Source organism: Cynoglossus semilaevis, chromosome 12, assembly GCF_000523025.1.
Source record: "Cynoglossus semilaevis isolate Cse_v1.0 chromosome 12, Cse_v1.0, whole genome shotgun sequence".
NCBI lineage: Eukaryota > Metazoa > Chordata > Actinopteri > Pleuronectiformes > Cynoglossidae > Cynoglossus > Cynoglossus semilaevis.
Window position 1 is genome coordinate 14962803 of NC_024318.1, and position 23477 is coordinate 14986279.

At 40.2% G+C, this 23477-nt stretch overlaps 1 protein-coding gene across 1 annotated transcript in view; it reads left to right on the plus strand.

Annotated features, from left to right (window-relative positions):
- The first annotated feature begins 5690 nt into the window (after positions 1–5690).
- Positions 5691–23477, plus strand: part of LOC103387671 (VPS10 domain-containing receptor SorCS1-like) — a 53242-nt gene continuing 35455 nt past the window's right edge. The window contains 1 exon segment of the mRNA XM_017037054.2: positions 5691–6692. Coding sequence (XP_016892543.2) covers positions 6027–6692 — 666 coding nt within the window. The 5' untranslated portion in view covers positions 5691–6026.

Genomic DNA, 23477 nt, shown 5'->3' on the forward strand with positions numbered 1-23477 from the left:
TCTCATTGTGCACACGGCAGCTAATGCTCCATTTAAAGCTGCACTGAAGGCAGATGTTAGCCTTAAAGTCTGAGAACAAATGCTGCACAATGTACTTTTCATGACAAATGTCTGGTGTCTCTTTGGTTAAGTGTAAAAACACTTACAATGGCCATGAAATTAGTTTGGTTATGAATGGGAGACGGTAATCAACGGAGATGATCATGGTCTAAAATGTCTCGCCCAGACAACACAGTGCCGCATTCATCGCCAGTTGAATTGTATTTAATTAAAAAAAAAAGAAAAATACCCCGACATGAATGGCGGCTGTCCTACTCTTTTGTGTGCCTGTCACAACGCCTGCTCAGAAGGTCCTGTCATAGAAGTATGAGCTGCGGGAGCGTAACGCGGTTTGTATTCAGGCCATGTGACGGAGGGGGAAAGCAGCAATCTCGTCTGTCGAAAGACAATAATTCACTCAGCCGGCCTGTTGTGCACATAAATGTGCTATGTGATATCAGCGCCGCAATCTGTCATGTTGCCAAAAAATGAAATTCCAAGTAGGAAAAAATGCTCTCACTGTTCTCCACGCACCAAGTTGGCCCAGACATGTGACCTCAACACAGCCGTCAACTCTGGTCTGTGTGTTAGCGTTGAAAATCAAAGTAGTTCAGTAGCATTTCATGGGCAAAGCTGGGGCTCGAGATCATTCAATAAAGTAGTAAATGTCAACCAACCGGCAATGTGATGTCACTACTGGTGTAAAACACAAAAACATTTACCCCAAAAATGTATTTACATGTTTTTGTTATAATATCTTCTAATGAGATGCTTACAATAAATATATATTGAAAACAATGAGAGCGCCGTGCTTTACAATACTGCACCCTGCAGATAAAGTTAGGGTTTTTTTTCCAGGCAGTTCAATTTCAAAACCGTGTTGTAAACAACCAAAACAACAGAAGGAGGAAACAAATGACTTAAATTCATTGCTTGTATAGAGGCACACGGTTGTTTTTGAATGAGACGGAGTCCAGACTAAAAGGGTAAAGTAGCGTCTTCAGATTCGAGGTCGGTGCAATTTCCAATTCGGCTGTAAAAAGCTCTGGATTTTACTTTTTTTTAAGTCTTCTCTTATTATTATTTGTTGAATAAATACATTTTAGAGATAAATAATGATATTCTCTTTTTCTTATACTTTTGTTCTGCACTTCTTTATTCATATTTGGCCTTTTCTTGTTGAATAAAATCTCATGTCTGTTCACCGTTCTGTGGCTGCTACGGTCTGATCCCACTCTCCTCTGCTATTGAAGAGCGAAAAATTACCAGATGAAAGATAAGGACTGCAGACCCTCTAGTCAAGCAGGCACACTTCATGTCTGCAAAACCACGGTCTCAATTTGAAACAAAAGTACTAATGTTCTGAGAATACAAAAAAAGATTTCAGCTTGATGGAAGCATTTGTTTCTCTAAGATTCTAATCAAAGCCTTTACATCAGGGATCTCAAACTCATGTGAGCTGAAGGACCACTGCTGCCACTGTCAGTAGAATGGACGTCACAGTGTGTGCTTTTCAATACAAAAAAAAAACATGGAATTTTTTAGAAAAATGTTCTTTTGTTTAATTAAAAATACAGTATGATACCACAGACAGTACAAATATTTTCTTTCATTTTTAAATAATGAAAAAATATTTTCACAGGTTAAAATTCAAAATAGATAAAAAAAATTTTCTTTCATTTTTAAATAATGAAAACATATTTTCACAGGTTATAAAATTCAAAATAGATAAAAAAACAAAATTTGACACTTGCCTGACGGGGGAGTCGCGTTATGATTTTGACTACGGCCGTCCTCGACTTACGGCGGAATTCTATTCCTATGGCACAACGTAACTGGATTTTCACTGTAGTTCAGAACTCACATACTGTACATAAGTTTCCCAAAGACTGGGCTGCGTCCCACCTAAGAGAATTTTTTTTTTTTTGGTCGTCTCGCATCTTGTTTCCCGCGAAGGTTTGTGACTTTTAAAATATGGATCCCCAGAAAAAAAGTTAGGGAAACACTGATCGCGGACATAAAAACATCACATCGAGGACCTCCAGTATTTTCTTACAGTCCAGCTAAATGTAGGCAGCCGTCGTCTCACAGACACATTAACACACAATGAAATCTGTCCTGTGGTTTGTGTCCATCTCTAGGGAGCAGAATGCGAGGAAATCAACACAGCACACACTGCACAGACCGGACGGGATTCAAACCTGGGATCCTCTGCTGACAGGCCACATCCTCTTACCACTAACCCACGGACTGATGAAACCACACAGTGGTAAGAGTGATTTTCTTTTTTAAAGGACTGTATAAATCTTCCAATGCCTTTCGTTCAAAACATCTATGTGGGAAATGTAACAAAAATGTAACGATTGGAAGTCGTTGTTTGAAACTTATTTGAAATGTGACATCTTTCTACATTTAAATATTATAATTTGTTGTTGTTGTTGTTCATATATTTTTCATGTTCCGATTTGTTCCGCGGTAAAGAAACTCATTTGATACTGTCACAGTATGTAGTCCTGCGGGAGCTGTTTTTCCTTGGCACTTTTTAGGATTAGTAGGGAAACTAAAACAAGTTGCTAAATCATCGGAGACAATAATCGTTGCATCCATCTGTGGGATGTAATTCATCTGACGGTTGTTAGAAGCCAAAACAAAAGAAGGAAAAACGGCAATCGAAACCAGACTTCGGTCGCATGTGCGCGGCCGTCCGTGTCTAAGTGGAGTTGACAGGTGAGACTAGAATCCATTATAATCCTCCTACAGTGTCAGTGCAGGTGTATGCCTGACAACGGTCAGTAAGAAACACAGGTAAAAAAAAAGTTTAAAAAGTAGACACACACACACACACACACTCCTGAATCCTGTTGTGGATCCCCTGCATCGTTATACTCGGAGTGTGCTGTGGGTCTGCATCACAGTCAGGACCAAAGCCTTTTAGCCATTGTTCTCCGTGATTGAAATTCTCAGTCAGCTATCAATCTGCATTATAGACTGGTTTCCCCTTGTCTGGTAGTGGCTAACTGAAACAGATTGAGACAGCTCCTGCTCACTGCATCACTAATGGCTGCCAATGAAAGACGACTCTGTGCGTTTGACCCGTACGTGAAACGGGGATCACGTTGCAGCCTCGGAGCGACGGGGAGAACACAGCTCAATATAGACAGTGTCTTCAGCATCAGTCACCAGTCAACAGCGTCCTCGTTCTATTGACTAAATGCTGCCCAGAACAGAATCTAATCACAGGCTTTGGACAGACACTAGTCCTCCTAATGGTTTACCATTAGCCGACTGGAAGTAAGCCCGCAGTATAGAGGGATGTAAGAACAACATATTTGTATAATGTCAGAGTACTCTGGTACCATCTGCACTCTTTCTCTCACTCTCTGCATTTAAATACAGCAGGATGGCTTATTTACTCACCTCTGCTTTTGGATCTTTTCCTTTTGTTTGCTGCCAGAAAACCCAGTATTAAACAGTGAAAGGGACAGATGCGTTGAAAAAAAAAAAAAAAAAAATTCAAACAGATTCTGCGTTGAGTGGATAATACAGCATCTGCCATAAAAGTCAAACCATTTCCAAGCCATTTGCAGGCTGCCCACAACAGAGTCATTACCTGTACGGTGTAATTGACAGTGAACACAGGAGGTCCTGTTAATTGATTACGGTGGCCTGCGGTAATGGAATATGCAAAACCTGCTTGTATCTTTTTAAAAAGCCCGGTGTCACGGACGAGACCGCACAAAGAGGCAGACGCAGGAGTCTAATATCCCCCGATCTGTCCCCAGGGATCGGGACAGTGGAGGACCTTTCAGGTCGTTATAATTCAGAACATAAAAACAGGAGGAGATTATGTCAGCGCTGACATTTGTCCGTCTGCTCGCCACTGAGAATCTTAAGTCAAAAAGTGAGGGATTTTATCCGAGATAAAATAATGGCAGCAGTTTCTTTTTAAACAATATGTATTCCTGTTGTTCTGGTGTTGTACTGCAGCTATTTATCTATCATCCATCCATCCACCCATCCATCCATCCACCCATCTATATATCTATCTATTTGTCTGTTTATCTATCTGTTTTTCCATCGATCTATTTGTCTAATTATCTATCTACCATCCATCCATCCATCTACCCATCCATTCATCCATCTATCATCCATCCTTCTGTCATCCATCTCTCCATCCATCCATCTATCTATTCATCCATCCATCCATCTATCTCTCCATCCATCCATCTGTCATCCATTTATCCATCCATCCATCATCCATCTATCTAAGAGCCACCCATCCTCCATCCATCTACCCATCCATTCATCCATCTATCATCCATCCTTCTGTCATCCATCTCTCCATCCATCCATCTATCTATTCATCCATCCATCCATCTATCTCTCCATCCATCCATCTGTCATCCATCTGTCATCCATCCATCTATCTATCTATCCGACCATTAAAATGACAGTCTTCAGCTCCATTCTTCTCAGCTCAGTAACAGAAAAGTGTTCAAACTTCAGCGACCACAAACTAACTGGAACCGGAGGACGGGTTTTTACGTTACTGTACAATTAAGCTAAAATATGGATTTCTGTCACCGAAAAAAACGCTGTTAAAGCCTTCAGGGCGACTTCCAGTATTTCACTGTGACATTGGTGCAACACTTATTTCTGGATGAGTAGGCTGAAATGACCAGTGAGGTGTTCTGCTGCTGTAGCTCAGCGATTTCAAGGCCTGACATCGTGGACCTCAGTAGATGGTAGAACGGTCCAGGAAATACAAAGGGTTATTTAGGTTGGTGTTTTTGCTCTAAGCATTCACCTTGGGCCTCTGGCATCAACACAGACTTTCCTCTGAAGACTGTTGTTCGATGGATTCTCTCCAAGTTCTTAAACCTGTAGCAGTATGAAAATATATTTTAAAATAATAAATGCAGCAGTTTAACATAAAGTTAAAGTCACTTACAGATTCTAAGTGTTACATAAGAAAAAGAAAATGTATATATAAGTGGTCCTCGGTTTATGACGTCCTCGACCTGCAGCGCTTTGTGGTTACGTCACCAGCTCCCATAAATTTATTAACAAAGTGTTGTTCCATCATTCCAACATACGGGATTCAGACAAATTTTGGACGGGAACTAGTTGGCGGGTGGAGTGGAGGGATACGTCGTCACACGGCGCTATACGCGAAAGAGAGAAAATCATATGTGCTAACTTTAAAGCAGTGTTGCCCAGTGCGTCTACAAGTAGATCGCAAAGTAAGTGCTGGTTGATCGTTCCTTCCACCGTCCTACGGGTGGTCAGTCCACTGGAAGGTACCAACCGCCCTAACAGGGATTCGATCTTGCCCAGGAGGTGAACCCTGGGGTTCCACACCAATGACAGAGACATTGGCTCTGGGCCAAAGCACTACTACGAGTAAATATATATAAAACATTTCCAATATAGGTAGATCACTTTATCCTGGTCAGTCACAAACCTTCGCGACCCAAGTCTGTATACGTTGTTCGTAAACTCCTAGGAAACATGATGCGAGACGACCCAAAAAAACCCTCTTGCGACCCACCTGAGGGTTACGACCCAGCCTTTGGGAAACAATGATTTAAAGACACTATTTCCCAATCCAAAATTTAGAGTATCCAGAAAACTGTTTGGTTAAAGCCTAATCAAGTAGTCGCGGTTAATTAACTAATTAAATTCACATTTAAGTACAAATACTTAATTATTGAAGTATTTGTACTCCGTGCAGCCTCAGAGGCGGACTCTGGCTCCACGGGCTCCTCTCCTCTCCTCTCCTCTTCTAGTGCAGCTTCCAGCCTCCAGCCTCCAGCTCCTCCTCTGATGCATCGTTTGCATCAGTACTTCGGAACACTTGTGTGCGTGCTGCCGCACCTCCCGACAGCGCATTCACTGGCTCCACTTCAGCAGGTGATGACGGACGGACGCGCCACTGTAAAAATGATGTGTTTTTAACACGCCCGAACTAAGGGAATTCACGGAGAATGGAGATGCGCCTCGGTCACTGCCTCACGGTCGTTTTCCACGAGTGGATCTGGATCTTCAGCCTAACTTCCATCCTGAGCGGAGCCAAGGCGGAGGTGAGGTGCATCCCCTCATGCCAGCTGCCGCTCGGAGCAGCATCTCCCGGGAAACTCTCTGCGCTGGACCTGGATCATTTTGGAGAGGCACCAGAGGAACAGGAGTTCGCTGGATATAACGAGGAGTTCCCGGGCGCCGAACCCACAGCCGTCGGCGACGGACAGCACGACGCAGCGGAATTTAGTGAGAGCGAAGAAAGTTATTTCAAAGTGCAGCCTTGGTCGCGGGGAAACGAAACAAGTGTCGGTGAAAATGAGGCTTCGAACGAGCCACAGAAACTTTTCCACACTGGAGGTTTGCCAGACGCGTCTTTGCACCCGAACCAGACCCAGAAACGCAGCGACCAGGCAAATGTGGAGCAGATTATAAACGGAGAGGACGAGGATGGAACAAGTTGGAGACGAACGCGGAGGGGCGCAGAGACTTGGCCCGGTTATAGACCCGGAGGAGAGGATGAGGTTTCGTTTTTGGAGCCGGAAGAGTTTCAGCTCACGAGCTCCACGTTCGCCCTCAGCGGGGACACGGCTCACAACCAGGCGATGGTGCACTGGTCCGGCCAGAACAGCAGCGTAAGTTTCGGTGCTCTCCACATTTACGCACAAAGACCTATTGACGCAGTGTGGCTGATGGGCACTGACGGCCACCGGGCTGCGTGGTCACTGTCAGGTCGTTAACTTTTATTACTGTCAGACTGAAAGCTGCAAAAAAAAGAAGAAAATAGCCCGTCTGAATTTTTCTTTTTTTTTTTACAGCTTAGTCATGTATGCGTTCGGACTCCTGCTCCTAGTAATTCGGTGTAACATCATTTAAACCGTCTTATCTTTGTCTCGTCCAAGAACTGAACTTCTTGTCATGATATAATGATTATGATCAAAGTATAGAGTTACATGGTATGGGACAAGAAAGTCCCCCAAGTGTAACTAGTCACGCTTATACAAGAGCTTGGCTTTAGTCTCAAAGCTTAAGACCCCCTTGAAATTGTAATATAAAAATAAAAACCGATTTATTTCTCATTAAGATAATCTATCTTGCCATAAAGCAAAATATGTCCCAGTAACCCAATAAAGTGAACACGCGTCATATTTTAGGAGTACTAGTTAAAGACATGAACTTCACCTTAAACCTCCCAAAAATAAATAAATTTAACTTCAAATTTGCAGAGGAATCAGAGGAATTTCATAAGCCCCCTTTTTCGAACGTCTCATGGTTGAACTCGAATAATCAAGATTTATACTACCTTATATACTGTCATATATACTGTCTGACTATATAGTACCCCAACGCACCTTTATGATTGATCTGTCTTTTGACATACACTGCAGTTAATTAATGACATCAGAGGACCTGGCACGTCTTGTCGGAGCTCTGTGTCGGTGTTAACTGATTGGCTGAGGCTGTGCATAAACTGCAGCTCACAGACCAGTGCGCCAGTTAAGGCATATGACTGTGATCACATTCACACCGTGGGTCACTCCAAATGGTTGTAATAATGCTCCAATCATTTTGGTTTAAAGATTGAATTTAAAAAAATGACAGTAATTGTGCACTGAATGACAATGTGCACATTTCCACGGGGGTCATCTATTTTTCAGGGGGTGGGGGGAGGTCATATTTCACAGCCTGAGAACAAAGCCACCCAAAAAAACACTCCTCGTCTGTTGTCGCACGACTGATGATGATATGAGGGAAGATGAAGGCACTTAAAAAAACAGCATCAGGGAGTCAGCAGTTTGAGCTCATCCATTAAGTGCGTTATGTACAAGCAATAGGATTTTAAAATCAATCCTGAGAGATAGTTGGACCCACGTCAAACCACACACTCTCTCCAGCCTTTCTAGTTCTGGTCAGGAGTCAAACAGCTGAATTCATGTTATTTGCGGTCCTTGCAGAGAAAAATAATTTTGGGGGTGGTCGATTCTAGCTGCAGTGTTGCAAAGTATTTTTTTTTCTTTTTTTTGGCATTTTTCAAATGAAAGAATGCTGATCATTTAAATTTGATTTTTTTTTTTTTTTTTGAGCCAGAAATTCAAGATGCTTGCACAGCAGTTTTGATTTTTGTCCTTGGAACAAACTCATGGTATTTTTTTTTTCTTTGGTGATTTACAGAAAAATCACATTCATTAACAAAAAAGCTGCTGATTGTTCTTCATCTTCCGGTATAAATAGAAAAACAAAATAGTTTTGTTTATCAGATGTCAAGGTGAAAGTCTGGTTTGCTTTACAGTCAGAAAATCTGAGATGGTGAACAAAAAGTTATGTTTTTTTGGTTGCATTTCCTTATATTTCACTATGAGTTTGTTGTGCCAAACTAAAAATACAACTGCCATAAACTGAATAATCAACAAAGACGTTGTTGCCATCTGTTACCATCTCAGCCAACAGTCAATCTGAACCTACTTCAGTGCAGGCTATTGCTGCTAATTCTGACTTGAATAATATTGACTTCATAATCAAAAGTTTCTTCTCTAACAGCATGAGGTGTCAGTTTTGGGAATCATGATTTTATTGTCAGGAATACGAGTATAAACATTAGTTGTGTGTATGTGTGGGCATCGTGTGACTGACAGCTATACTGGGTGTAAGGACAGGCATGTGGCAATTTATGGTTATTTTCCTCTAAATTGGACCATAAAAATGGCACAAGGTGTTATTCAAGAAAGTCACTCACAATTTAAAAAATGGTCAAGAAAGTCACTCACAATTTAAAAAAATGGGTTCTTCACAAAGTACCGAGTAATTGTTAAAATCTTAATTGGGTATATATTAGCTCGCGAGCTATAGTCAATAAACAATTGGCTTACCTTTTGTTTTATTTAATACCTGAGAGAGCGCACTAATATACTTGCAGGAATTGAAGAAAGACCATCATGATGCTCTTCATTAAAAGATCATGTTTTTAATGGTTCTTGTCTGTTTCTGTTAGACTAACGAAGACATGATTTGCAGCTAATAAATAAAAGTTTGGTTCTTTTTCAGACCAATTTAATGAAATAGGAGTTTTTCATGGTACACTTGAAGGGTTCTCACGCCACAGTGGTTGGGAATCTCTGCCTTAGGCAAATATGTTATAGTGACAGTGGTAGTTATAGTATCATCAGGTCAGGAGGCTAAATGCACACAGTAAGCATTAGAAATACCCATCATTTCCAGTTTTATATTTGAAATGGATTTGTTTGTAAACAGTCTGCATGATTACACCGAAAAAAAAGCTCGATCTTTGGATATTTATCCTTTTCACCAAGATGAGTCTTACTCCACCTACTCACTGTGTCATCGCTGTTAGCGTTCTCACTTCTGCCACATGCCACACCTGCTGTAACAGTGTGGGTGTGAAGACTTGGAGAGGAGAGGAGAAACCAACCAACTTTAAACACTGGTAGAGTTGTTTTCTCGCAGTGACGACGGGCTGTTATGTTGCAGTGGAACATTGTTAGCGGTTGATAAAAAATCTCCTTTGTAGGAGAGTAGCGCTCGGTTGTGACATTTCACCCAGATTTCGTCACAGCTCATCAACGTTAAATTTCATTTACAGATTAGCTCCAGTCGATGTAAATTCAGCTTCGTATTTCATTATTTTTCTCCAATTTTACCGATAAATTGCAAAGGAAGTCTTTGAACTTTGAACTTTGCCGGTGTTTCTCCACTCTGACATTTTAATCATCTATCATTCGTCCAATTACTGCGGTTTGAAAATTAGACTTCAATGTCATTCCCAGTTTTCAATTAACAAGAAAACACGAGGAAATGCAAACGAGTGCCCGGATCGTGCGACGCTACAACGCTAATTCCTGTGCTTATTATCTGTGACATGGAAACATTTCAATAACTAGGAAGCTCTCCCTGGATGTAACCAATTGAACTGCAGCAATTAAATTACACGCTTGAAGGATTTGATAACGATGAACGGAAGTGTAACAAACGGATCTAATTTTATCTTATACATTCTCTGTGTATGTATGTTTGTGTGTGTGTGTGTGTGTGTGTGTGTGTGAGCACAGCAGGCTGCGCTTTCTATTTCAGTTTGTTGCATCTTTTATGGCCGTTCATTGTCCCATGTCTTAATGTGAAAAAGATTTGACTAAACTCCAAACCAATCAGTGAAAATCTATGGCTGCAGAAGACAAAGCTCGCTGTCTGTCATATCACTGCTTTTGTTTATCCTTAATTTTGGTTATTACTATTCATATGGCGGTCCTGATCCTCGCTGCACTCATCAGTCAGGTTTTTTTTGTTTTTTTGTTTTTTTTTCCTGTATGTGACTCACACTGGGATTCTGTTGATCAGTCATGACGTGGAAACCCACACAGAATTTCAATTCAAGGTGTTCAGCCCAGACAAATCGCACTAAATCTGTGTGGGAGGAGCCATTGATCAGGTGGGGGGCGGATAGAAATAGTTCTATCTACTATAAAGGGAGGCATTGGGGAAGCAACAGAACCGCTGTTGTAGAGTGAACTGTGTAAAAATTAAAACAGATGTCCGATAATACCGGCCAACCGATAATATCGGCCCGATATTAGCATAATTATGTAATATCTGTAAGAATCGTTATCGGTTTTTCCTCCGATAATGAAAACCTGATAACGCAATGCCTGGGTTTCCCTAAATGATGTGTGCCCTAAAAATAGTTTTGGGCATAAACAGCTCTGTATTAATGCATAGGTCACTAGATGGCAGCATTGCAGCTCATTTAATTAATCTCATACTCAAACAGTGGTTTGTACAGATAAATAAATAGATATTATCAGGCTACTGCATGCCGTACTGGGCTTCAGCCTCGATTAAACTTCAAAATATTTTTGCAATGTTGCACATTTTCTGGCAATGTCCACATTGGCGATTATTTAGAATCCCTAAAAAATGAACAATAAACAAATCCATACCACAAAAAAAAAAGATTTACATCCGTTATCTAATCAATTATTTGAAACTCTTAGAGTCTTATATATGTAGTAGGTAACATATACGTACATATTAATTCCTCACTGGTTGTGTGTGTTTATGTCACAGTGGGTTTAAACTAATTACCTTGTAATATTTGTGAACAAAAATAGCGTTCGCAGTCACGGAATGTCAAAAAAAACTTTAAAAAAACTTTAAAAAAAAAAAAACTTTTTTTATCTTTATTTTGTCATTGTGACACAGCACAGCACACCATGCACAACGAAATTTATCCTCTGTATTTAACCCATCACCAAGTGAACAGTCAAGCAAAGACCTTAGAATATACAGCATCACGATAAGCTGCTCCCTCAGGTTCACCAGGTGGAGGAGGAAGAGCAAGAACATAGTAGTGTATGAAGTACTGAGATCAACAGTACACACGACAAATGAAGCTAAAATTAAAATCACTCTCTGTAAATAGCTTTTCATTCAGCAGCAGTTGCACAGTGGTAGGGTTTCTCACCTGCTGGGCCCTGGCTCCTCTTTTGAATCCTGCTCCTGCCTTGACTTCTATCCCCCAGCACTGAGGGGTGAGGTCAGGGAGGGCATCCTGTGTAAAAACTGTGCCACATCACTATGTGGACTACCGATGTAGTGACTTTTAATGAGGGTGAAAAGAAGAAACTAGCAGTACTTCTCTGCTTCAGCTTTCTTTCGGTGTTTTATATCCATGAGAAACATAAAATCAACTCAGAGCTTTGGCTATTTTAAGACCTCAGCCTTAAATAAGGAAAATTGGAGCTACTTAAAAAAAAGTTTCCTGGCTCATGCAAGCCTTTTCATTCTTTTCTTTTTTTTTTTGGTGGAGAACCTTTTACTCTTGTCAGACATAGTCTCGTATATTCCTTTTCATCTTAGGCCTCGCTGGTACTGGTACCTGGTAGATGCTCTTCTCCGCCTGTGAAAACTGGACGGTAGCAAGGTGCACAGTCAGTAGTGCGTCAGTAGGTGGTGGATGATTTCGACTAAACTAGTCGTGGATGCTTTTTAAAACACTCTGATTCAGATGAGAATTCCAGCTGAGAATCCGACTGGCTGCGGGCTCAGAACTCAGGCAGACGTTGCCCTAAGGTAACTGAAATGGCTGTGACAGAAGCATTTTTTTAATTTCTGTGAAATGGATAGTTAACCTTTGCAAAGCCCGAGTTGAAGACGGTCACAGCTCTAATAGAATTCACAAGTCCTGTGTGGCAGCAACGAGCTGCGGGACTTTTCTTTATTTTTCTTTTTTGGAGTGGAATAGGCCAAGTGCAGCACAAAGAACAAAGAACTAGGGTTAACATGAGGATAAGTGTCACTGTAATGAATGGGGTAAATGTGCAATTCTATCATTAAGGAAGATATTGTGTAATTTAGGGTGTCAAAGTAACACGCAAACAATAATTGACAAAATAATATATTGCACACGGGCACCACGCTCATACTTATCGACAATTTCTTGCTTTATTTCCATGGTCATCATGCGTTTCTTCTTCTTCTGCCATCCTTACCACTCACTCTCTAAGGACTCATCACTATTGAAGGATAATGCACAAAATAGAGAGAAAATCACGATAGATAACGCAAACACAATACGGAAGACTCACGGGATATGCGTCCGGAAGTCGACGAACGAGGGTGCTGCTCCGAGTGCTGAGCCACCTAGCGTTGGCATCTGTAAGCGTGCTTTTATCTCGAGTCTTTACTCAGACCTCGAAGCAAAAACGTACTCGAAGGCTTGCTCGTATCTCGAGGTTCCACTTTACTTAAAATGTATGTATGCATCTATAAAGAAAATACTATAAATTGCACATTGTAATATTGCAGGAAGCGTAAAAGCAGAATTGACCTTTGGAGATAATGCACATGAGACGATTGATGTGTTAAAATATTACACCAAAACATGATCGACTGAAACGTCCACATCGTCAGCGTATGCACAAACGTTACTTCCTGTCAGGAACCACCAAGCTGTGGATTTTGCGAACACGTTGGTCCGGCGTCAGGGGTGTAATCTGGCTAAGCTGTGGATTTTGCGAACACGTTGGTGGTGCTCGCTCAGTGTCAGCTGCCAGAGTCTCTGACCCCGCCTCCGCACTCATTGTGAGCCCGATCACAGACTCTGGATCTGTGGAAGCCCAGAACAAACTAAATGTCCTGGCTTTAATGAGGCATTCTCACATTACTCGCATTAACCGACGGACGCTGTTGTTGTTTTTTTCTCCCACATGTTTGAAGAGCTGTCAAATGGACGTCACTGAGTCCTACGTATTAAAAAGTTCATATTTTCCATCTAGGGTGTAATAAGGCTAAAATATCCATGAATGTGATAGTTCTTGTGAATAAACTGATATACTGTCATGTTTACTGTGCCGTTACAGACTGATGGAGACAGATTAAAAGCACAGAATTTTCTTGCACTTTAATGAAGATTGACTTTTTTATATATATTTATATATAAAAAGCAAATTATTGAACAATTCCACACTTTTTCCCCACTGCAGTGGAGAGTGGAACAGTATCTGAATTTGTTTCGATCTGTTTGGACTGAACAGAGAGAGAGCCCTGCATGAACCTCTGGTTAAAAAAAAAGATTAAAAAAAAAAAGGTGCAGCACTGCACGTTGTTACAAAATGTATAGTACTGTGAAACGTACACGCTGTCAGGGAATATCTATACTACACCCTGTACTACTCTACTGCAATAACTCAGTTTCAGTTAATTATTCATCTCCATGTTCTGAAAGGCCGTCGCTGTGGTGCACATACCGGAGGAAACACGTTTTGTGTTTTTATGTGTTGTTGTGGTGACAGGAACAAGGCCAAGTGGTCACTTAAAGGGAAAAAAAATCAAAAGAATCATGTAGTTTGTATGAAAATTTCATTCAGGTTGGAAAAAAATAAACTGTACGTCAAAGGAACCTCACCCAGATCCAGGTCTTCAGAGCATCCCATCAACTTTTAATATGATACTTAGATAGTGTTAAAGCGTATGTTCTCCGGCGACAATTGTTGCTTTGTGTTTGGTCGCACTGCTGAAAGAAACATTAATAAATAAAACCTCTAACTACTTATATCGCAGGGAACGAACCAGGGAGTTTTTTTTTTTTTCAAATACAAATGCAATACACGGAGCGAAAATCAATACGCACATAAACAACAAACCGCATGTCATGACATCATGCATATAATGCATATTGAACAGTTATGTTTCTCGCTGCCGTTTTGCAATAATATATTGTTTGTTTGTTGTTGGAAAGCATAAAATAAAGATATTGCTTAGATTTTACAATCGCGGTCACGTTAGGTTTTCTTTCAACTTTATAGTACTTTTTCATTTCCTGATTTAATATGTTTTTTTTCCAAGAATAGAATCATTCTTGGAAGGTTTTATGGAGTGTGTGATGGCCCCGGGGACCTGTAGCAGTGTTTATTTTAGTCAAAAATATCAGCTTGCCACACATTCAGACCTGAGTGTTGTCCAGTTTATAGGTTAATTTGAGAGAGAGGCAAAAAGACGGAAGGTCAATATCTGAATTTAATACACTTCTTTTGCGTTTTATGAATAAATTGATTTCTTTTTTATTATTATTATTTTACCCAGCCTGCACCTTTAGTCCATCTTAATTCTGCCGGCTCAGCAAGTTATCTCCGGCAGCCCCGCTACGCAGACACTGATGCATGCGGTTCCCTGCATATAGCGATGTTGACATGCTCAGACAACCCCGTGGCCGAGGCTGTCGGCATGGCGCTCCCGCTCCCCGCTCTCCTGGGCGGTCGTGATGGACAAGCCGGTGGAGGGGGGCGGGGGTTGGCGCTGCTGTGTGTGAACCTCACACGTCTTCCTAAAGAAACATAAATAAATTCATGAAAAAAAAAAATAATGATGGGGCACCATTACTGTGCATATCAAACCGTTGACAGCTAAAGTCAAAGAATTTATATCCGCCAAGTATTTGTGTGTGTGTGTGTGTGGCATAGCATACATTGCAAGGATAAAGAGAGGAGCTGTTTTTAAAGCTCAGCATGCAGCTCTGCACACAAACTACTGGCAGCCTCTGTTCAGCTCTGCCAAGCCACCCAGCCTTCCTGTGGTGAGGTTCTACTTGAATGCCTTGAAATCTTCTTCTTTTTTTGTTGTTGTTTATTTTTGCTGGCTTGTGTTTTCCCCGTTGGGGTTCTCTGATGGACACTGTCCAGTAGAGCAAAAATAGACAGAAATGAGATATTTACTTTATAACCCAACATGAATGTAATTCATTTAGCGGAAACATTTCCAGATCTGTGCAATAGACACGTTGATGTTTGTTTGCAGCGGTGCAGTAACGTGCTGTGGCTGATGTGGCTTCACCTCGTCATAACCATTCGCAGCAACTTGATTGAAATAAAAAAATAGTCTTGTTCTACGCTGATGACAACACAAATCATACACAATTGTAACAGAATTTGACGTACACTAGTCATGGGAGTATTGATTCCACGATATCGATGTATCGATGCTCACGCGATTAACGATATATCGATACCAACACAGGTATCAATCATAAAGTATCAATTAATTAATGAAAAAAAGCACATCTTTTAGGTAACTTACTACAGGCTTTTGTGCTGACACCCCTGCGCCCCAATTCTTTATTGGTAGCAATTAAATTATTTAGGGTACCAGTATCAGTATCAGAAACATTTCCCAAAAAAAGTAATCGGTATGGTATTGAGTCAAATTTTTTTTTGTGTATTTGTATTTTCAACTGTTTTATTTGTTCATTCATTAAAATGGTAATAAGAAATAAGAAAAAAAAGAAAATAATCTAAAATATAAGAATTATTTTGTATTGTATGTAAAACACTGGTGTGGCCCCTAATAAATAAATAACAGTGACAGTTCATTTGAGTTTCAATATTCTTTAAATAAAACTATTTTTAAAACTGTTATTTATTTTAATTCATGTTTTACAAACAGTGAAATACCATATCAACAATACCCTTTTAGTACCAACTTTGTAACTTTCGCCACACAATTCAATAGGAACTTTCTGCACAGACTGTATACTGTGGACATGTGATGAGAACGTACTGTGTTTAGGGAAAGTACAGTCTGACAGCAGGAAGGACTGCTGAATAATAATAAAAAAAAAAACACACACAAAGAGAGAACAGCTCGGAATAGTCTAAACTGCTGACATAATTCAATATATTGCATATAAACTGGGAGAGTCATTGATTTTGTCAGCCGGGCCTTTCACTGTCCCTATTGACTGCAAAACAATGCAGCCTGTTCCACATATCTCCATGGCAGAGCATGGAACACTGTCTAGTTAAGGCTGGGCAGAGTTTTTTTTTTTCAGTGTCAAACTGGCAGAGATAATGTAGGTGATGGGCCACTGGAAGAAGTAGCAGTAAGAATTAAAACACCAAGTCTAAAGTTGTAGTTCCACTTTTGTCGGAATTCGGTTCCTACGACGCAACTAACACAGTGGTAACATCATAATTTAAAAAAAAACCCCAAATACATCACAATAATCTGTCTTAGGCCTGGGAGCCATGATGAAGGGCAAAAAGATCAGTAGCACAATCCAATGTATGGTGTAAAATTGGTGAATGTAAACAAAGCGGTTTTGTGCGTAAATCGTTGTGTGATAGAACAAGACTATTTTTAATACATTTATGGAAGATGGTGACGTAACCACGACAGCGCTGTAGGTTGAGGAAGTCGTAAAGCGAGGACCTGTCTACTGTATTGTTCCACAGGTTCTACTCATTGTCAACATCCCAATCACATTGAAACCCCCCAAAAATACAAAGATAAATCAGAAAACTTGTTGACTTAGACAAAACCAAATACTTTCCGAGAACCTCGAGACTCATTTCGAATACTTGGTAAAGCTACATACCACAGCTTTGTTTTACAGCGTTGCCCTGTAGCGGTCTCATTTAGTGTTGCAGAACACTTTCATTTTAAAGTGGCCACCTGCATGACTTGCGAATATGAAATATACCAGCTGGCTGCCGCAAGAAAAGCACCACGTTGAAAACCATAACTTTGATTCACTCACGCGGGCCTCCTCTTTAGATTTATGGTGATGCATTACGGCCAAAGAGTAAATTCCGAACAGTGTAAATCGATTAAGACATATGCACGAGGAAAAAATTTCCCTCCCATGCAAATTTATTATATCAGCTGTTTTACTTTGATTTACGTCAGAGCGAGTGATGCTTACTTTGTTTAAGGATCTGGAAAGCTTTTAGTTTGTCAACATGCAACCAATCTTCTAGCATCTCACTTAGCGCTTGCTATCTTTATTGCCAAACAGTGGAGAAAAAAAAGGGTTTTTTGGGGGGGAAAGAAACATCCTTGCTCAGTGGGCACAACTTTCTTGTGCGGATGAAAACATATCCTTTGCTGTCTGATCTCGCCTTCATTGATCATACCCCCCGCTCGTGCAGGTTGAGGCTCCCAGGCCCAGCAGGGGACTGTAGTCGAGCCGGCGGACCAACCCCCATTTATAGGGATGACGACAAATCATGTGAAATCTGAAGCCGATAGAAGAAGAAAGAGGTTTCGCTTGACCCATCAACATGACTACCTTCTCGAAAAGAGTCGATTTGTGTCACAATTGAAGTGTTGACTGAGAAAAAGATTTAAATATGAAAAAAAAAAGAAAGAAAAAAAGCCCACCATGTTCTCACATTTACTGATCAACGCTGCAGGACAGAGTGTCACAGTCGGTGGCATTGCACAGAAAAAGTTCATTACTTGAGGCTATTTAAAATGCCTAAAGTGTGCGACAGCAACACCGAATCCATTTGCCCACACCTTCACGTTCCCCAATCATCGGGGCATCGATGCTGTGTGATTTGCACATCACAATAGCAGTAGATTAGTTTTTGCTCGGTGGTTTTGTGCTGATGCTTTATATAATTCATGGCCGCAGTGACCGTGTGAGCACCGGCAGGTTTGACTTCAAACAACCTGGCTTCGGCACAACATCTGGTCCATGACGTAATGCCGCCTTTGTTAATGAAGTGACATAAATTGATCTGGCACAAAAAGGCCTCAGTGCATTCTGTGGCACACTTAGATACACCATGATGTGTGAGTTCCAGGGAAAGTGACAACTTAATAGAAATACGCCTTTGTTTCAATACAAGTGCGGTTTAATGGGACTGTTTCATGACATCATTTTGTGGCGTTAGCGTCGTGGGTCTTGGATTATAATTCAAAAGCTGTTAACTTAATTCTTCAAATCACAGCTTCTCATGCGCCTGTCAACACGCCGGTGGCGTTGACATTGGGTCGACGCAGGTGTTTTGACACCCCGCTCCTCCCAATTACTCGTTCGTTTTTCTGTGCCGCGTCGTTGTCACCACTCAAATTTTGTACGTTTTAAAAATCAGCAGTTTACGACCACAGTGCAAGTGCAACGCTTCCCCAAATCCACTTTTACTAATTAAACCAAAAATAAAAAATGGCCAACTCCATGCCGTGTTTTAAGGCTTGAGCTCATTATATGCTCGTAAAAAAAAAAAAAAGTTCACTTGTTTAATAAAGGAAATGTGAGGTGAATAATTTAACAGCTCTTTTATCAAACTTTTTTCATATTTTAAGGGTTGGTCCTATCAGTAATAGAACATTGTTGCTCATTAATGGTCCAGACTGTGGAGGCAGGGACTGGGCTAATTTGCTACATTTTATTAATACGTCTGCATGATGAAGATGTTATGCTGTGTTGACCCTGGAGCTCTTATCTACAGTATCAACAGGGTTGGGTTAAATGCATGCATCCATCCATCCATCCATCCATCCACCCATCCATCCATCCAGTTCTTCAGCTAATGTAATACTGGTTGTCATTTTTCTTGTGGATATGTGTGTTCCTGGTGTAGCAGCCTTTGCTATTTTATAGGTGATATATACTGCAGTTGTTGTGGGGACATTCAGCATGAGCGCTTTTAACTGGTCAGGGTTTAGTTCTAGTCAGTCTACAATAAGGGACAGGTTAGACTTAAGATACGGATTAAGGTTAAACATACTTGAATTAGTTGCGGTGAGGGAGAGGGAGTGTAAATAGATGTTGTAATAAATGTTTGGACATATTTTCACAACTTTGATGCATCATATTCATGTGACGTGTGTCCTTGCATTATTAATATTACAGCGCCTCACCCCCTGTCAGTGGGTTGTATGGGACTGAGCGTCTGTTTAATTGCTGTGTCTAAAAGTGATGACAGCTTTATTGATGAGGCAACTTAATTCCCACAGCTGATAAGGTTGGATCAATGGGTGGGACTGAATTCTAATGCGTACTCCATCGCTCCTTCCATTTCTTCATCCTCTGAGCACAAAAAAAATAAATAAATAAATAAAAATTCAGCTGCTTTGCTTTGTTCATACCTCCATACCAGACTATTTCCCCCTTGGTCATACACCAGTAATCTCCTCACTTTAATCCCTGTAAGTCACCATTAAGCCCGTGCTTATTCCCAGATAATGATAAAACTCACGCTAGTCCATTTATCTCCAAGGTTTAAGGTTTACAAAGGATTACGGATGGTAAAATCAATTTGCTTTTCTTTTGAATGTGTTGTTATCCAGTTTGTTGCTACCTTGGTGCCGCTGCAGTCTAATGGACCGAGCGCCGAATGGTGGCTATCATCAAATATTGGACCTTTTTTTGGGGGATTCAAGGGGGGAAAAAAAATCTGCATAATCTCATAGAACTATAGTTGAGGTTTTGCCAACATCTGGGGCACGGCTCAGAGGTGGTTCTTTATCAAGTGATTTTAAATGGCACTTTAATGGCCATTGTAGGAATTCACACACCTGCTTCACACAGTGAATATCCTCACAGTGAATAATGTATTGGTGTATCGATGCGCTAACAGCAGCCGCGGAGGTTCGCTTTCACGTCCAATGTCCCTGAGAACACAGACACCACTCCAGCTGGCATTAAGGCGGATGCATATTACATCGGACTCGTATCCTGGACCATTCCCAAGTAAATGCATAAAGATAATTGCCATACAGAAGGGTGGATATAATTCGTCCTAATTTTCCGACTGCTGCGGGCTGTTTTATTGTGTATGACAGTGACCACGAGGGTACGGTTGTTGGAAGCTGTGAAAGTTATTTTATTGGAAGACCATAAATCTCTGGGATCCAGTCTGGACAGTTGGTGCCGTAGTTATAACAAGCTCTGTGGACTATTTCGGAACCAGCGTTCATATTGGAGGGCTTTCTCAAACTTAGCACAAAGAGCACAGTCAGAGGTTCCTCTGTTGAAATATAAGTGGAAATATAATTAGAAAGTCAATTCAAAATCTGTGAAGTTTAGAGTCGGTACACACAGGGAGGAAGTGGTGTTCCACAAATATGATCAGCTCGTAGCATGATACAATGTATAAATCATACAGGTAAAATTTGAGTTTTTTTTTTAAACAAACAACCATTTAAATTTATTTAAATGGGGTGAAAAAAGTAAAGAAATGTAAAACAAGCTGCGAGTGGATCTCATTAATTCAGATTTGTTGTGTTATACCAGACTAACTCATGATTCAAAGACAACTGTACGACCATTTGTTTTCTTAGATGATAAAAATGATTAGTTTACTTGTTCTTAGTTTTGATGAATATTATTAGCCCTAAGAGAGCGAGATTTTTAATGACCATCATGGCTGTTGGACTGTAGGGTCGGGTGTAGGGGAGGGGTGGTGGTTCTGTTTACCCATAGTGCACTCAAAAAGCCAACAAAAGCCAATAAAAATAAAACCGAGTGCAGACTCGCTCTTTGACTTTTATTATGCTGGCAATTGGGCATTTTCTCAATAAAGAGATTAAACTAATGTCATTTTTATGACATTAGTTCTTTATGACATTTTTATGTCTTAGGCCGTGGGAGGACTACAGTAGGATATTGATGACATAAAAAATTTTTTTTTAGGGAAGTCCGATATTAACTTCTTTGCCGATATGCTGATATTGTCAAAACACTTAATTTCCGATTCTGATATCAATCGATACCGATATAGGCCTGCTAATATTTATTTATTTATCTGTACAAACTACTGTATGAATATGAAATTAATTAAATGAGCTGCAATGCTGCCATCTAGTGACCTTTGCTTTGATATACAGCCGTTTATCCCCAAAACCATTTTTAGCACTCACATCATTTGGCATTGCATTGTCGGGTTTTCATTGCCAGAGGAAAAACCAATAACGATTCTAACAGATATTACATAATATGTTAATATCGGGCAGGAAAAAAAATATGCGATATTATCGGACATCCCTATTTTTTTCCTTTTTTTTACATAAGGTTTTTCAAAAAATGTGCCTTTCTAGTGATATTCCTATTCCATTTAGAGAAATGCACGATTTTTTATTTATTTATTAGGTTCAGAATTATAACTGTTACTGCCTGTAGTCAAGACCTTGGTAGTTAGGGTGAAAGATGGATGACACAGGGCCGAGAAGATGAGCTGAGTAAAACAAGTGCACCGGCTAGAAAGGGACAGCATACTGGAAGAAATGATGGAACAATGATTGGCCGATGAGACGACGGTACGATGCAACACTTTTGAAATATGAAGTGAGTGACAGCCAGGAATTATGGGTGTGTAAGTTCAAGAACGCATGAAAACAAAATGTGTGACACTTAATTAATGTTCAAAGTAGTCAGTCGGGGGAGTCTTCCTGAGGAAGAGCTTCCAAATGAAAACGGTTTATCAACATGCAGTCGGGCCTCTGTTAGTCTGAATGAATAATTGTAAATATCAGAGCTTTAATGATGAGCTGATGAGTAGAGCGGCAAATCCCCCAGGGTACTTCAGATAATAACTTAATCCTTTTTTTTATTACAAACGGCTTTCCAAAAAAGTTGGTACGCGCATAAATTAATACTACATCAATAATGAAAAACTTAGATATATATATTTATATATATATTACTTTGAATATCAATATATACTTATGTAATATAATATATAATTTCACCTTTCTTATTTTTCTCACTGACAGCCGCTAGAGGGCACTGACTTATACTTATCGCGACTTATGTTTATATATGTTTTGAAATGATTATTATGTATGCATTTTGGTTGTGGAATAGTTTATGTTAGGCAACCAAACAAGACAAGCAGCCAACAGGATGCTCACAGTCTGGACTTAATAGAAGTTAAGGATGTACAGGTTTTCATCTGCAACAACTTTAATGATTAATAAATATAAAGTCTTGGGTAATTTTGAGCTCAACTGGCTCTGTTCTTGCTCCCAGCCCTTAAAATAGGAAGCGTTGCGTCAGGAAGGCAATGCAGCATAAAAGCAGTGCCAAATCACGATGTGAATTTAATGGTCCTCGGTGACTGTGTTCATAAATTGGCCAGACAAGAGCCTCAGATCATGAGATGGTGGACTTTCAGAAAGTCCACTTTGCATTGACGAGCTAAAATATGAATATGTTGTGACATAAACTCCACCAAGTTTATCAATGTCAAGGCAACAGAATTTAGCTTCAGACAAAATTCTGACTTAAATCACGTTCCCTTTACAGCTTTAATAGCCCGGGTGTGCACCGGGTTCACACACAGCAGGCATATTCATTACAGTTTACTGTCACTTGGCAATTTAATTATAAGAATAAACACGATTACGGATATGAACAAAAGCCAAGAAAACAATCTCTGTTTCTATTTCTACAAACTGTGCAAAGTAGAAATCTGCTTTTTGCAAGATGGAGTTTCTTACTTTTATGGCGAATGTTACCCAGAACACCCATAACACTTGATAATTAGAAGGTATCTAGGAAAGCTGAACAAGAGCCCTGGAGACGTTTCCCAGGGGGGTGATATGATCTGCAGGTTTTATGGCTGCAGTGCAGGCGGGACATTTCTCCTTTCTGTGCAGCAGGTGAAGGGTACGGGGTGAACGACCATTTTTCTGCAACAATTCCAAAAATTTATGTAGCAACATAAGTATGTGTGAAAATGATTTTTTGTTTGTTTTGTTTTGTTTTGTTTTGAGAGGCAATAAGAAGTGTGTTATTATCTCTCAGAGGAAATAGGATATACATGGAAACAAAGGCTCGGATTTAGATTTTGGTGTTTTGAGAGTTTCTCTTCAAAAACAAACAGGACCAAAAAACAAACAAAAAAAACAAATGACCAGTGTGAGACATTCATTAGTTTCAGCAGTTATTTATAGCGCTTCCATAACTCTTCATGTATATGAAGTAAAAGCCAGTGTACTGTAAACTACGCGAGACTGTGACACTTTTTACAACCCTTTTTCAAAGGAGGTGTGGATGATATTTATGAGCGCTGTATTTCTGTTGTGGGCTTTATTTATAGTTTGGACTGCTTTATTTATTTACTCACAGCTCACCAGTGGTCAGTGTTGATGGTGAATAAAATCTATAACATTACTTGTACATGCTC